General features: G+C 40.5%; 1 protein-coding gene across 3 annotated transcripts in view; it reads right to left on the bottom strand.

Moving 5' to 3' along the window:
- Positions 1-314: 314 nt before the first annotated feature.
- SPSB4 (splA/ryanodine receptor domain and SOCS box containing 4) overlaps positions 315-14,435 on the bottom strand; it is a 174,078-nt gene continuing 159,957 nt past the window's right edge. For all 3 annotated transcript variants that reach the window (XM_081861652.1, XM_081861651.1, XM_081861653.1), the window contains exon 3: positions 315-1,820. In XM_081861652.1, the coding sequence (XP_081717778.1) occupies positions 1,693-1,820 (128 nt within the window). In that variant the 3' untranslated portion in view covers positions 315-1,692. The remainder of the gene's footprint in view (positions 1,821-14,435) is intronic.

Below are 14,435 nucleotides of genomic sequence, written 5' to 3' on the forward strand. Positions count from 1 at the left end.
AAGGGTGAAATAAAATACTGAGAAGGACAGAAGTGATGAGAGGCATGACTGTAGGTATGGTAGAAACAGTACAGCCCCAGCATACTAGGACAAATTTGATGTGGTTCAGTTTCTATAAAACAAGGTACTCCATAATACAGACCATTCTGTTTCTGACTTTTCCATTGGTTTGAAAAATATTGTTGCAGAAATAGCAAACGGTAGGGAAGGTAATATACTGCCTTGGTGGTTTGTGAGTACAACTCAGTTGTATTGCTTCTGCTTTGTACAAGTTACTTGAGAGTGAGGAAGGAAAAGAGACATGCACCAGCAGCAATTTGGACAGTAGACTTTATTAGAAACTTTTTTCTTCATTCTTCGGTAAATTCACATTAAAATATGCTGAAGGCAGCTCAGTCTGAACATTCGCCAACCTGCCTTTACAACAACTTCCAGTTATAAACTAGATAACTGATCAGGCAGAGAACTTTGAACAAAGTAGGAAATGCAAAAAAGAAAGCAGTGTCTTTAAAAAAATAAGTTGATCCCGACAAATGAATACAGATTGCAAGCAGTGGAGAAGATGACAAAAAAGCCATCCCCTGGGGAGACAACTTAAAATTGGATACTCTGTACAGAGCTTTGAACAGATATGCAAAATACTGTGTCAAATACATATTAAAAGAAAACCCAGTATTTGGAATTCATGAAGTACAAATGATTTTTAAAAATCCAACTTAAAAAGTGACATATTTTGAAAGCCGAGGGAGGGGGTTGCTGTTGAAAACACCAAATTGTCAGCCCAATCGGCAACCAAGTTAAGCTAGAAAACACTGATTTGAGGAAATTCCACCCTGCTGAAGCAACAGAACGAAAACCAGCTGAAATGTGCTAGCTTAACTGATTTTCACATTGAGCTGATTTTCTTCAGAAAAGATCAACTACCTTTAAAACCAAGACACAGCTGTTTTATGACATAATTTAAAATATGGTGGGTTGGGTACCAAGAGCATGTTTTTCTGAAAAGGCAGAGCACCTAAAAGTAAAGGCCACAAACTAACAGTTCCAATGCAGCTCATATGCTCCGTGCGCACAAAGATTCCTAACTCCCTTCTACAGAGTTTGTGGGAATCTAGTGTGCAGTCCAGAGCACTTTCCTTCACAAATGAGAAGAGGCAACCTCTATGTGTAAGGAACTTACTTTGGATCAAAACAGATGTCTACAGAAAATGTGATTCCTTGGCATATTTTACGAGTTAAATCTCTGTGATGTTGTTATTCTGGTTTTCAGAAACCTCCAAACAGGTTATTGTTTTTTGGGTAGCCCACGTTTAATCTGTACAAAGGGAGTTTCTAGCCCCCTTTGCTCTAGGGCTGCTTTTGGGGATTAGATCTTCATCTGCTGCATAGCCAGCGCCAGACCTAAGTCAACATACAGAGCATCTCTTTGGATGTGACCTGTGAAGACAAGCAAGCTTTGGATTCTGCGTAACAAGGCTGCTAACAGTGTAGGCAACAATAATTTCACTGAAAGATCTAAACCAACTCAAAGAGTTTTCACATTCCTTAGTAGTCTCCAAAATGTTCTGCCACGGTTGATTAAAAAAAAAGAAACGTTTAAAAATAATAATTAAATAACACTCAAAATATCCACCACGAAGATTTATATTCTGATGTAAACAATTTCTGCCATTTAGAGGTCTAGAATTCGTATTACTGATATTGTAAATAATTTTTCAAAGACTGAGGCAAAGGTAGAGTTTCTATATCATGCAGGCGTTCTCTGCCCAGAGCAAAGCGGATTGATCTTCGGCACAGGTCCATGAGAGGCAGGGGTTCCGCTGAAAAATGAAACAGAAGATACAGTATCAATGTATTTTCCCCCTTCTCCTTTCGTCATTAATTGCACTCATCTTTTTTATAATAGCTTTCCCGACTCAAAATGAAGAAGTTAATCAACTAACATTTCAGTAGAATATTCAGTGCAGACCTTCAAAACATGCATGGAACACTTGAATTTAACGCAAAGCTATACTTTAGCACAGCCTTCATGTGTGTAGTGGTTAAGAACGGTAGTCTCGTAATCTGGTGAACTGGGTTCGCGTCCCCACTCCTCCACATTCAGCTGCTGGGTGACCTTGGGCCAGTCACACTTCTCTGAAGTCTCTCAGCCCCACTCACCTCACAGAGTGTTTGTTGTGGGGGAGGAAGGGAAAGGAGAATGTTAGCCACTTTGAGACTCCTTAGGGTAGTGATAAAGCGGGATATCAAATCCAAACTCTTCTTCTTCCTTCATTTGTTGGGGTCTACAACTCCCATCAGTCTTAGCCAGCACAGTAAAAGCTGCCTTAGCAGTAGAACAGCAATATATACCTCAGTCAACATGATACAAAGCAGCACTGGTGGTACATTTGCTATTTGTTTCACTGTACATATAACGGCACATATTTGGAAGTTCAGATTCTAAAATAATGACTCAACAGATCCCCTATTAGAAGGGTTTTCATAGAAACTCAAGATCCTTTAATTAGATTTAGAACACAATACTCTTTACAGCTGGGTTAATGGCACACCATTATTTTATTTAATTGTTTAGGAGAGAGAAAAGAATGTTGACTATCCTTGTTCTAAGGCAGTGCTCCAAAACTTAGGTCTCCAGCTATTGTTGTACTACAATTCCTATCAGCCCTGACCACTTGTTCTGCTTGCTAGGGATGATGGGAGTTGTAGTCCAACAACTACTGGAGACCCAAGCTAGAGAAACGCTATTCGAAAGGAAACCTTTGACAACATGTCTTTTCTTTCTAGGAGTTGAGAGTAAACAGAACTAGGGGATTCCCTTTCTTCTTCCATGGTAATAAACAAGCTTTGTTAATTTCACTAGAAAGCCAGTTTGCATTAAACAGCTTTATGCAAATACATACAATATAATATTCACACCCACCCGTGGTCATTTAATGGACATACAATGGGACATTAAAGAAAACAGATTCAACTACACTTAAAAGGGGAGATAACATGTAGGAAAGCTTTAGTATAATTTCACTATCTTGGGCGACAGGGGGGAACTATGACCATAGCTCTGTCAGACACTCTACAAGTCCAAGCACACTGGGACAACTATACACTTAAAATGTCCACACAAAGGTCTTTCCCTTTCACTGGAGCTACTAAATCAGAACTTACATCTGTAACAACCCTTTGCTGATTGCTGCCCCAGAAATCTTGGACTCAGTGGCAACGCTGAAACCATGATTAAAGACGCAGAGTGGTCAAAATTCCTGGTGGTCTCAGAATGCTAGGAAACCACCAAGACTAGCAAATGCATGTAAGCAAAAGCAATTTGATGTTCAACTAAGGCCTTCCAGAAACAAAAATATAAGCAAATGCTAAAAATGGGAGGGTGAGGGAATCAGCGAATTCTTGCAGCAGCTGCTAGCTTTCAACCTTCAAACACTGTTTTCTAAGGAGATATTTTAAAATGTTTTCTTCTTCACCCCACCCCCGCTTCATTCTTAAGAAACACACATACACACACACACACAAAAGTTACCGTATTGGCAATAATTAGGTTCACAGTCTTAATGAGATGATTGATATTGTTGGCAGTTAAACACATGGGGGGTTGGGGGAATGGACAAGATGAAAGCACTTCTATAGCCATGTAATGGCTGTGAGTTATTTAATTGTTTTGAGCAGATGTACACAGAATTGTACATTTCTCACAGAGATACCCTCTTTCATGTTGTTGTTGTTTTCCGGAGGGGGGACGATTGAATATAGTGGATAGCTGCTTTTCAACATATTGTTTCATGAATATTTTATTTCGTAATTTTGAATCTTACTTTACTTGCAAATCACTTTGGGTCTCCTTTTGGCTGTGAGAAGCAATAAATAAAGGCAAAAGCTAATAATAAAACTGTAAAGAAAACAGCCTAAACTCCGCTGAATGCAACCTGTGCATCTGGGATGGGACAGCTCAGCTAGGGCACAGGATTTTCAAATATTTCACTAAAACCTGTGACAGAGTTATGTCTTTTAAGACTACTTGCCAATACTAACCCCCTAAACAGGAAATAAAACTTTTTTTTAATTCTGAACTTTTTCTATTCTTTAAGTACAGGTAAATCTACACTAGCTGTTTCTCCATTTAAAAAAAGGGAAAGACCTTTCGTTCATGCATTTGCTATGTTTACTTTCCCTATCCACCCCCTTCTGAATTAACCTGAAATGCTACTAGCTCGCTAGCCACATTCCTTTGTAATCCCTCCATCAGCTTTCAGTTTTCAGCCATATCAAATTGATTCCTGGTCATGACCCGAACTCATGAATGATCATCCTCCATCTAGATTGCTCTCCCATTTTAATCCCCCCCCCTTTTTTAAACCACCACCACCCGGCACTGGTCTCTTCCTTAGTTAGACTTTAGTTACTAAAAGAGCTGAATTTCTGGTAATCTCAAAGCTCAAAGTTGGTCTTCCATTTCTATCACTTGTCTTAGCATGAGTCAAACAGGAGTCATCAGAAAACGCTTGCTGTACAATTGCATACCACTGTTATTTTAACAGCAGCCGGTGTCTTCCAGGTGTTTTAGACTACAACTCCCATCACACACACACATACATGTTTTAGTCCAAAACATCTGGAGGGTACCAAGTTGGTCAAGGCTGTTATTACAACCCAAAAAAAACTAGAGGAGGAGGAGACTCATGACTTGATCCAAGTCTCTGGTGTACCAAAAATTCTAACATAAATTCTGTACCAATTGGTCTTATGGAAATGATAAAAAGCATTGTCAGCGTGTTTGCCATTTAATAAGGTAAGGATACTCCAAAGATACTCTCTGTTTACTGTTAGGAAAACACAACCAGATAATACCCAAAATGATGGGGCAGATTTTGTGTGTGGTGAAAAATAAAGAATATGCACAATATAAATGCAAACTCATGCCATTCTTGGTAAGTATGTGTTGTTGTTTTTTAAAGAAGACTGAAAACATAATTTGTGCAACTGTACTAATTACACACATTGCACAATTTAAAAAAGGAAAATGCAGGATTGAAAATATTTTAAGTTCTTTTAAAGTTTTTTTAAAGTTGAGTTTTCATACAGAATCATGAATCCTTTCATTCTGATTTTTGAATAACAAGAGCCTAGATGTAACCCATCAAACAGTGAAACATGAGCTTCCGCTGATATCTCTCTCTCTCTCTCTCTCTCTCTCTCTCTCTCTCTCACACACACACACACACACACCTCTTCACCAGGTACATACTTTCCCCTCCAATTTATCCACATATGAGCAGCTGGAAGCCATTATGTCAAAATCCCCAAACCTATGGGCAACAGATGGCACAATTATCTGTTATCAGCTAAGAACAATAAATAAAAAAAAAAAACATTTTAGTGACTTCAGAAGTTGTTTTTTTAGGAGAAATGAATTTTTACTTTTTCTCACCTTCCCTTATTCAATTTAATTAAAGTAAAGAAAAATGGCTGGCATTTCAACAATGCATCTGAAGAAATAGGATTCTGCCTATGAAACTTCATGTCGCAAGAAAGCCAGAAAGTATAGGAAGGTACCATGGTATTCCTTCAGCCAAATCTTGACATCCAGATTCACCCCTGATTCACACCCTGTGCTCTCAAATAGCTCTCAAAAAGAGAGAGTGCCCAAGTGACATACTTTGACCAAGAAGCTGTCTCATGATTACATTCATCAGAGAACTCCTGCACAAGCTAATAGGAGTCTGTCTAGGTCAGGAAGACCATTTCACACACAAATATCATCTGGATCAGAAGTATCATCCACGGAACAAATTCATCCTATGGTAAAATAAGCCTGCAAGTGAAACCATTCAGTAGAGATCGCACGTTGCCATTTACTTTTAGGACATATCTGGAAAATTTATCTAAATAAACATGGGCTCTCATGTAGGAGCCCCTGGGTCAAGGATGCTAGGCAGATTTGGGGGCCCCAAATCCATGTGATGATTTATTTCAGTTTAACATTTACTGCACGTTTTGCCATAAATTGTCATGGAAATAAGTACAAGAACCACTGCATGGAGATCTTCCTTTAAGATTTTTACTTGACATGTTGCCCTTGGGACTTTTCCTGCAGTCAATATCCTGACCAAATCACACCCCTCACTGACTCTGCTTTGCACTCTAACTTGCTGGAATATACCCTAAACTCTGATAATAGTATAGTCAGTCAGAAATTTCTTGCCACCACAGGAAAGGGTTCATTTACTTTCATGTACAATGCATATGAGTGGCTAGAAAAGAAAAGATGATATAGATTCTACAAGTCCAGTGCATTAGAATACCTCATTTATTTTAGAAGCAAAATTGGCCCACGGCCCATCTAATTAGTTTCATTAACGTTCCTGCCAAAAATACCATCTTAATTCTGTATAATATGGTCTTTACCCAACTGTAAAGAAAGATGATACATCAATGTGAGAATTAATTCAAGAGATCAGTCCAGGAGATTAATACTTGGATGAAGTGAGACTGATATTGTACAGTATGGGCACGTGTCAACAGGAGATTTACAACAGGCATACAGTAAAGGATGGAATTCAAGAAGGGTTTGGAACCATCCAGTAACGTAACAGGAATCAGCGGCAGAACTGTTTTCAAGCTGGTTTCACATTTCCCCCCTCCCAGTTAAATTACAAGTTTCCCTTATGGGGAGCTTCCAGACAACTTGTGTACTGAGCATTCATGCTGATTTGGGGGTGAGCGGGCAGCAGGGATAGATGAATTTGCACCAAAGCAAGTGTTATCTCACACTTCCCACTGCATTTTCCTGTCCAGTCATTTGTTTGTTTGTGCGAGATCTCCAAATCAGCTTTAAGTGTGCAGCCTGAATTTGCCAATACAGTGGTAACTCGGTTTACGAACTTAATCTGTTCCTGAAGTCTGTTCTTAAACCAAATTCATTCTTAAACCGAGGCGCGCTTTCCCTAATGAGGCCTCCCGCCACTGGTGCCCTTCCACTGTTCGGTTTCCGTTTGTAGACTGAGGTGAGGTTCGCAAACCGGAACACTACTTCCGGTTTTGCGGCGTTCATAAACTGAATAATTCATAAACAGGATTGTTCTTAAACTGAGCTACTACGGTATGTGACTGAATCCCACCTCCAAGATATGGGCAGTCTAGAAGTGGCTTTTTTCTCTGCCATCTCCCCATCTCCATCTATAGCTTTGGAAGTCTGTGTAAGTGTAACTTTGAATGCATGGAACAAGGAATGAATTATAGAACTTTATTGATTAGCCTTCCAGTCAAATCAAATTCTATGCACAGAACAGATGCATGTATTTCTGTAGATTTTCTTTTTTTCAGAAGTGCAATGATAAAAAGCAGCACTGGAATAACAATTATGCTAAGTGTGTTACAGAGCAGAGCAAGTTCTTCCTGCAGTGTCAGATTGATTCTCCATTTCACAGAAGAGTGTTGCTCCTTTCTGGTATCTGAGCAGAGCAGAGTCCACTTGAAGGAGGCTTACAGATAATGAGTCCAGCCAGAGAAGCAAAATTAATTGTTCTGTTTATTCTTCAGTGCAATGCTGAAAGTAGCCCAAAGTAGCCCATTTGATTTCCAGAGTTTCTAAAAAAGATGGGTGGGAATAGTACAAAAAAACAAGTTTAAAGGGAAAGTCGGGAGAGGCAAATCTCTATGGAAAGACTGAGGGTTATTTAAAACCACAATAGAAACTCAGCTAAAATATATACCACAGATCAGAAAAGGTAGCACCTAGCCAAAGCCAGTGTGGTTATAAAGCACAAAGAAGCTATTGGAGGGAAGAAAGCTTCGTTCAGCAGAATGAAGTTTTGCTCAAATGTAAACCACCCCTCTATACATTCGCACGTGCACACACAACACACACACAACACACACACATGGAGTAGAGTATGGGGACCATCATTAGAAACAGACACAACAGCAATAAAATTATAAACCAGAAGCAGAAAACCAGCTGGGGAGATGAACAGATCATTGGATAACAAAGTCTGAAGAATAAGGTGGTCAAGTCTGTGGGTGACACCTCAAACAAAACGGACATTATGAAGTGCTCCCAAAGAATCCCTCCAAACTGTGTTAAAGGACAATCAACTGTAGCGCCAGGCAGGTATTTTCCGTCTCACTGAATTATAGTATTTGTGAGCGGTGACAAAAAGACAGCATCTCCAAAGGGTTAGGAGGCATGCGAGAAATCTGAGAATTTTGGGACAGCGTTGAGTTTACAGATGAGAACACTAAGGGTAATTCTCTCTCCCCCCCCCCCTTAGAATAAAGTCTCAATAGCTGTGATCAGTGGCTGGCAAGTCTCTCCATCACTGCAGCCCTCTGACTTTCTTCCAGTCGCATTGCCCTTCCTGTGCCAGATCAGCACTAGTGTTGTTTCCAGGGTGACCTGGCACAGAAAGAGGAATGAGTCCAGAAGGAGCTGAGTACAGAAAGATGTGGAGAGGTTCACTGGCAACTCTGACTGTGGTTGCATTAAAAAAAAAACTGGGTAAAAGTCCCACCTTTGAACACCTTGGCTGTAAAGAAAAACAAGCCAACTCCCTCCCACCCCAAAGATTTCTTCAAAATATGCACAGCCAAGCAGAAAATAACGAGAAATTTCCTCTCCATTTCATGCATGGGGGGTGTTTATTGAAAATAAGCACACCCTTAATAAAATGGCAAAAGTTTCCGTCAGTAAAGCATGAGACTATTGATCTCAGGGTTGAGAGTTTGAGGCACACATTGGGCAAAAGATTCCTGCATTGCAAGTTGTTTGGACTAGATGACCCTTGCGGTCTCTTCCAAATCTATGATTCCATGAAATCTATAACGTCATCAAGTGTTCAATGATGCACCCTGGGGTTCGAACAAATAAACAAAATCCTTGACTTTGGAGCAAAACGGATATTTACAGAAAATTTGATTCCTTGGCATATCTACTAGTTAAATCCCTGACTTCACTATACATTGAAGGGCCTGAGCTGGTAGTGACAAACCAGGATCCATGCTTCGGCTCATTGGGAAAGGGATCAGAAATAAATTTGCCAATAACATGGTGCACCGTTTTGTATAATCTATGGTGGAACTACACTTGAAACAATATATAGTTCTGGAAATTGTCCACCTGGAAAAAGGTTTGAACAACCCTCCCATGGAGAAAAGGTCACATTTTGGACTTCTCCATGTTTAGTAACATGGCAAGGGCTGACACAATAGAGATTTATAAACTTACGCATAGTGCACTAGAACCAAGGGCAGACCCACAAAGAGTCGTCCACATTTTTCACATGACAGTATCCTTCTTCTTCAAAAGGGATGTTCACACTAACTCGTGTGCCGAAAACCCCATACGCAGCATAGATAAGATGGACTTGAGAATATAAAAAAATCTCTTGTCTGAAGCAAATCCTCTTAGACAGCCTTCACTAAAGCTTCATCTGAAGCCTCCAGATGTTGTAGGACTACAGGAATGAGGGAAGAGCCAGAATGGTGAAGGCTGCTCTTAAAAATAGCATCCTGGTAGCAATTCCGAACAAAAATCTAATGCAGGCATGTCCCAAGTTCAGAATCTTAAAACTGCCTCTCATATCACTGTAGCAGAAACTCTCTTCGAAACCAAAATTAAAGTTTTATTATTGTGACCAAGTCATTCTTTGTCACGGCGATGAAACGTGCAAGGTTATAGCTGCTTTTAAAACTTACAAGTTCTGTGCTTGCTTATTGAAGAGTCAGACCCATGGTATTCACGTATTTTGTTCCCAAGGGTAAATATGCACAGGATTGCGGTTTAAGCATCCAATAAAACTTTCCATTACATTGTAGAAAAACTGCCCTACTGGTAAAGGTAAAGGTAAAGGGACCCCTAACCATTAGGTCAAGTCGTGACTGACTCTGGGGTTGCGGCGCTCATCCCGCTTTATTGGCCGAGGGAGCCGGCGTACAGTCATGTGGCCAGCATGACTAAGCCGCTTCTGGCGAACCAGAGCAGCGCACGGAAACGCCGTTTACCTTCCTGCCAGAGCGGTACCTATTTATCTACTTGCACTTTGACATGCTTTTGAACTGCTAGGTGGGCAGGAGCAGGGACCGAACAACAGGAGCTCACCCCATCGCCGGGATTCGAACCGCTGACCTTCTGATCGGCAAGTCCTAGGCTCTGTGGTTTAACCCATAGCGCCACCCGCGTCCCTGCCCTACTGGGTAGGATAATAGAAAGATCTGTTTGAGTGCTACAAAGGTTGACATGTGATCCCTCCTGCACACCCACCAAAGCAGATCCTCATGATGCATTGAACATCACATGTGACATCTGACTTAAGAGCAAGCTTCCTCAACCTCAGCCTTCCAGTTGTTTTGAGACTACAACTCCCATCATCCCTGACCACTGGTCCTGCTAGCTAGAGATCATGGGAGTTGTAGGCCAAAAACATCTGGAGGGGAGAGGTTGAGGAAGCCAGTTTAAGAGAATCCCTGCCTTCTGGTATGTGCACATATATCCATGTCATAACCATGGAGAACGGGCTTCATTAAATTATCAGACAGGATTAACAAATTAAAGAAACATGCTGTTTTTTAAAGAAGTATTTGATTACTGAGCATTGCACTGCATAACCTTTCCTTAACCCTTTCAGTTAAAGATGATCAATGCACACATGTACACATATGGGTGGCTGGAGTGATGAAACCAGCAATGGCCCTTGTGTTCCAAAAACACTTTAAAAGTTTCACATAGTGTTGAAGGCTTACAAAGCAACACAAGGATTTTAAATAATCAAGTTAGTCGAGTTACAGTGGCAAAAAGTAACAATGAAGGCTGCTTAGGTGTTGCATAATGAGTTACAATTTTGTTTAAGGGTTTTATTGCTCCTTTGTGAAAGGGCTGTTTGACATAGCTGTCAGTCTGTCAGCCATTAATATCAACACATGGTCACAAACATGTTCAGGTTAAATGCTACAATCACTTCATGTGGTGTTAACAACAGCCAGCATGAATGCATTCTGTGAACTTCCAAATAAATTTCTACTTTCCCATAATCATAGAATTGTAGAGGGTCATCTATTGCAACCCTGTGTGGTGCATGGATCTCAACTAAAGTATCCATGACAGACTTTCCTCCTCCCTCTTTCTCATCCTGTCTCTTCCATTCTCTTCCTGACCTTACCAGATTAAGCACGCTTTTCTTTCTTGATGAGACATTTTTTCTCTCTGTGGGAAGCAGCTCTGCAGACTGACTGGCTGGTTGGCTGAGTGCCTGCTCAGTGCAGCAGAGAAGAGAGAAAGATTCTCTATTACAACCGCTGATTTTTCAGGAGAGTCCTGCAACCTAAAAAACCCCCCACCGAAATGGTGCTGGCCGCTAAACAGCAGCCCAGTTGACATATAGCACTAAACCATGGCTTAGTGTTGTGTGCCTGAACTGGAAAAAGCTACAGAAAAACCTGAGTCTGTGCCCTCTTCCCTTTCCCTCCTAGCAGTTTTTAGTGTTGCTTTCACCAAATCATGGCTTGTTTCCTACAAACCAGATTTTGTGGCTTATAACCAACTCTGGTTAATTTCAAATCTTCAAGACAAAGATGATAAAGATGGCTTGTGCTAAACTCTGATCTTTGGTTTGCATGGAACAACTCTGGATTGTGTGCCTAAGTCCTCCTCTCATACTACTGCAGGAGGAAGAGGGAGAGGGAGAGGGGTGTTTGCAAGCCCACGTCTCAGGATACAGTGGTACCTCGGGTTACAGATGCCTCAGGTTACAGACTCTGCTAACCCAGAAATAGTACCTCGGGTTAAGAAATTTGCTTCAGGATGAGAACAGAAATCATGCTCCGGCGGCGCGACGGCAGTGGGAAGCCCCATTAACTAAAGTGGTACCTCAGGTTAAGAACAGTTTCAGGTTAAGAACGGACCTCTAGAATGAATTAAGTTCTTAACCCAAGGTACCACTGTATTCTAACTTATACAGGCAGTGCTAAACCAACTTACAGAATCTGGTGCCCTCTAGATGCTTTTGGCTGCAACTCCCATCATCCCTGACTATTGGTAATGTTGGCTGGGGTTGACTGGAGTTATATTCTATAACATTTGGAGGGCGCCAGATTTTTGACCTGGGTCAGCTCCTACAAGATGTGCAAGAAAGTTAGAGGTGAACTTCTGCCACTTGCCCTGTCACCCTTTCCATTCACCTCTGTGACTTACATAGTGACTTTCCCCCATTACATCTGCAGTATAGATTTTTTTACTAGCTATGCCAGTACAAAATGCACCGGACGCTTTAATGTACACATTGATCACCCCTAAATTATAAAAGGTAATGAGATTCCAGGCTTTTTTTTTAAAAAAAAAAGACAGACCGGTTGGCTAAATACATTTATAAAAAGCCAACATAGTTTCTTTTCAGACTTATTTAACATCAACTTGATTTTCCATAATGTTCCAATTATCTCTTGGTTTCGAGAACAGCCTGACAACAGCGGTTAAGTGCAAACTTATACAGCTAATTCACTACTGCATTATCAGAACTATCAGGTTTACACCTTCCAGGTTGAGATGCACTTTGAATTATTCATCGGGTTCTCCCCTTGATCCTGAAAAAGGTCACACTTTTTCATACAATTTACTTTATTGATGTACTTTCTACATACAAAAGCAGGACCATGCATTATTAATCACTGCCCTTCATATGCCTGATAACATCAATTAAATGTGGGTTTCCTAGTCCCTCCCTTTCATGAGGCTCTAAACAATAAAAGCTGATCCATGGCAATAAATTGACACAACCACTTAAAGGACAAGTTGTAGACATCTTTATCATCTAGACCAGCTTCTCCCAACCTTGGGTCTCCAGGTGTCATTGAGCTACAACTCCCAGTGCTAAAGGCATACTCACACAACCAATCCTGTTTTCATTCCTAACAGATTTATTTATTTATTTATTTGCAGATTTATAATCCACACTTCCATAAAAAATACATCAAAGCAGTATACAATGTACAAAAATAAGATCACTAAAAAACACCCATAAAAGTATTGTTAGAAACATCAATAAAGCATTGATATATGCTGATGGTTTAAGAAGAGAAAATTAATATTGCAGAGGCTTGTCTAAACATTATAGTTTTCAAAAGACATCTGAAAGAAGGAAGACATAGTTCCCACTGAACCACTATTTGGTAGCGAGTCCCTTAGAGCAGTGTTTCCCAACCTTGGGCCTCCAGCTGTTTTTGAACTACAATTCCCATCATCCCTGACCACTGGTCTTGCTAGCTAGGGATGATGGGAGTTGTAGTCCAAAAACAGCTGGAGGCCCAAGGTTGGGAAACACTGCCTTAGGGCATAGAGTGAAGGCCAACCCAACCTTAGGGCTTGGGGGAAACCACCAAAAGTGCCCCCTCAGAAGATATCTGTGATCAATGTGCAGCATAAATAATTAGGTGGTCCTTTCGACACGCAACAAAGTTGTTTTCAAAACACACCATCAGATACACAAAGGGAAAAGCAATGTTAAAATATGCCACCTGATTCCATAGATGGGCAGAAATGTCTTGTGATCAATGCACACCAACAGATGGTTGCTTATAGACCTGAACTAGTAAATCTACAAGCACTAATTGGTTTAGGATTGACTCTGGCCCCCAGTGTCAAGAGATGAAAACATGATAAAATCAATCACACATCCGTGCCAAAAATACCCAGTGTGTTACCCTTTCCCCCACTAATCAGTTTGCATATACCTGCTATTAAAGTTTAGAGAAATGTAGGAGTGGTCCCTTGAAACTTTTCTGGAGTGTCTTCACACACACTTCACAGAATGTTAAATGCTTCACTTTTACCAAGGCTCTTTATTCATAATGAAAGGGCACAGCAGAGACACAAGAGCATTAATCTGCAGATAACTTCCTTCTGCTTCCTTTATTAGAACTCAAGAGGAATAAACACAAGCTATGGGTAATTTATTTAATTCGATTCTCTCTTCTTTCTTTATTACCTAGGGCCCTCCCCCCCACACACACTTCCCTGTAGCTTGTGTTCATTCTTCTTGATTTCTCAGCACTATAAAATATATTTGGCCTAAACATGAGATATGCAGTTCCCTCTTCCAAGCAAGGAAGACAGACAGCTGGTGTTAATGCTTCATCACAGGTTACTTAGGATCAGCACTCTGACACCTTAGCATGCCAATTAATAAGCCCTATGCGTATTAACCATTCCTTCAGCCAGCACGGACAAGATGCTTCATAATATAACCTCATATTTGGCACCTCCTCTCTCTTTCATGTCTATCAGTATTTTCTATTTTATTCTTGGTTTTCCCCCTTGCCAGATATATTTAGAAATATCTTTTTGCCATTTGTTGAAGCAATCTGTCTTGCAGATCACTGGTATTGCTTGAAACAAAAATAACATTCTTGGTAATACATTCATCTTTATGGTCGACACT

The sequence above is a fragment of the Podarcis erhardii genome (assembly GCF_964252035.2).
Source record: "Podarcis erhardii genome assembly, chromosome: 5".
In the NCBI taxonomy this organism is placed as follows: Eukaryota; Metazoa; Chordata; class Lepidosauria; order Squamata; family Lacertidae; genus Podarcis; species Podarcis erhardii.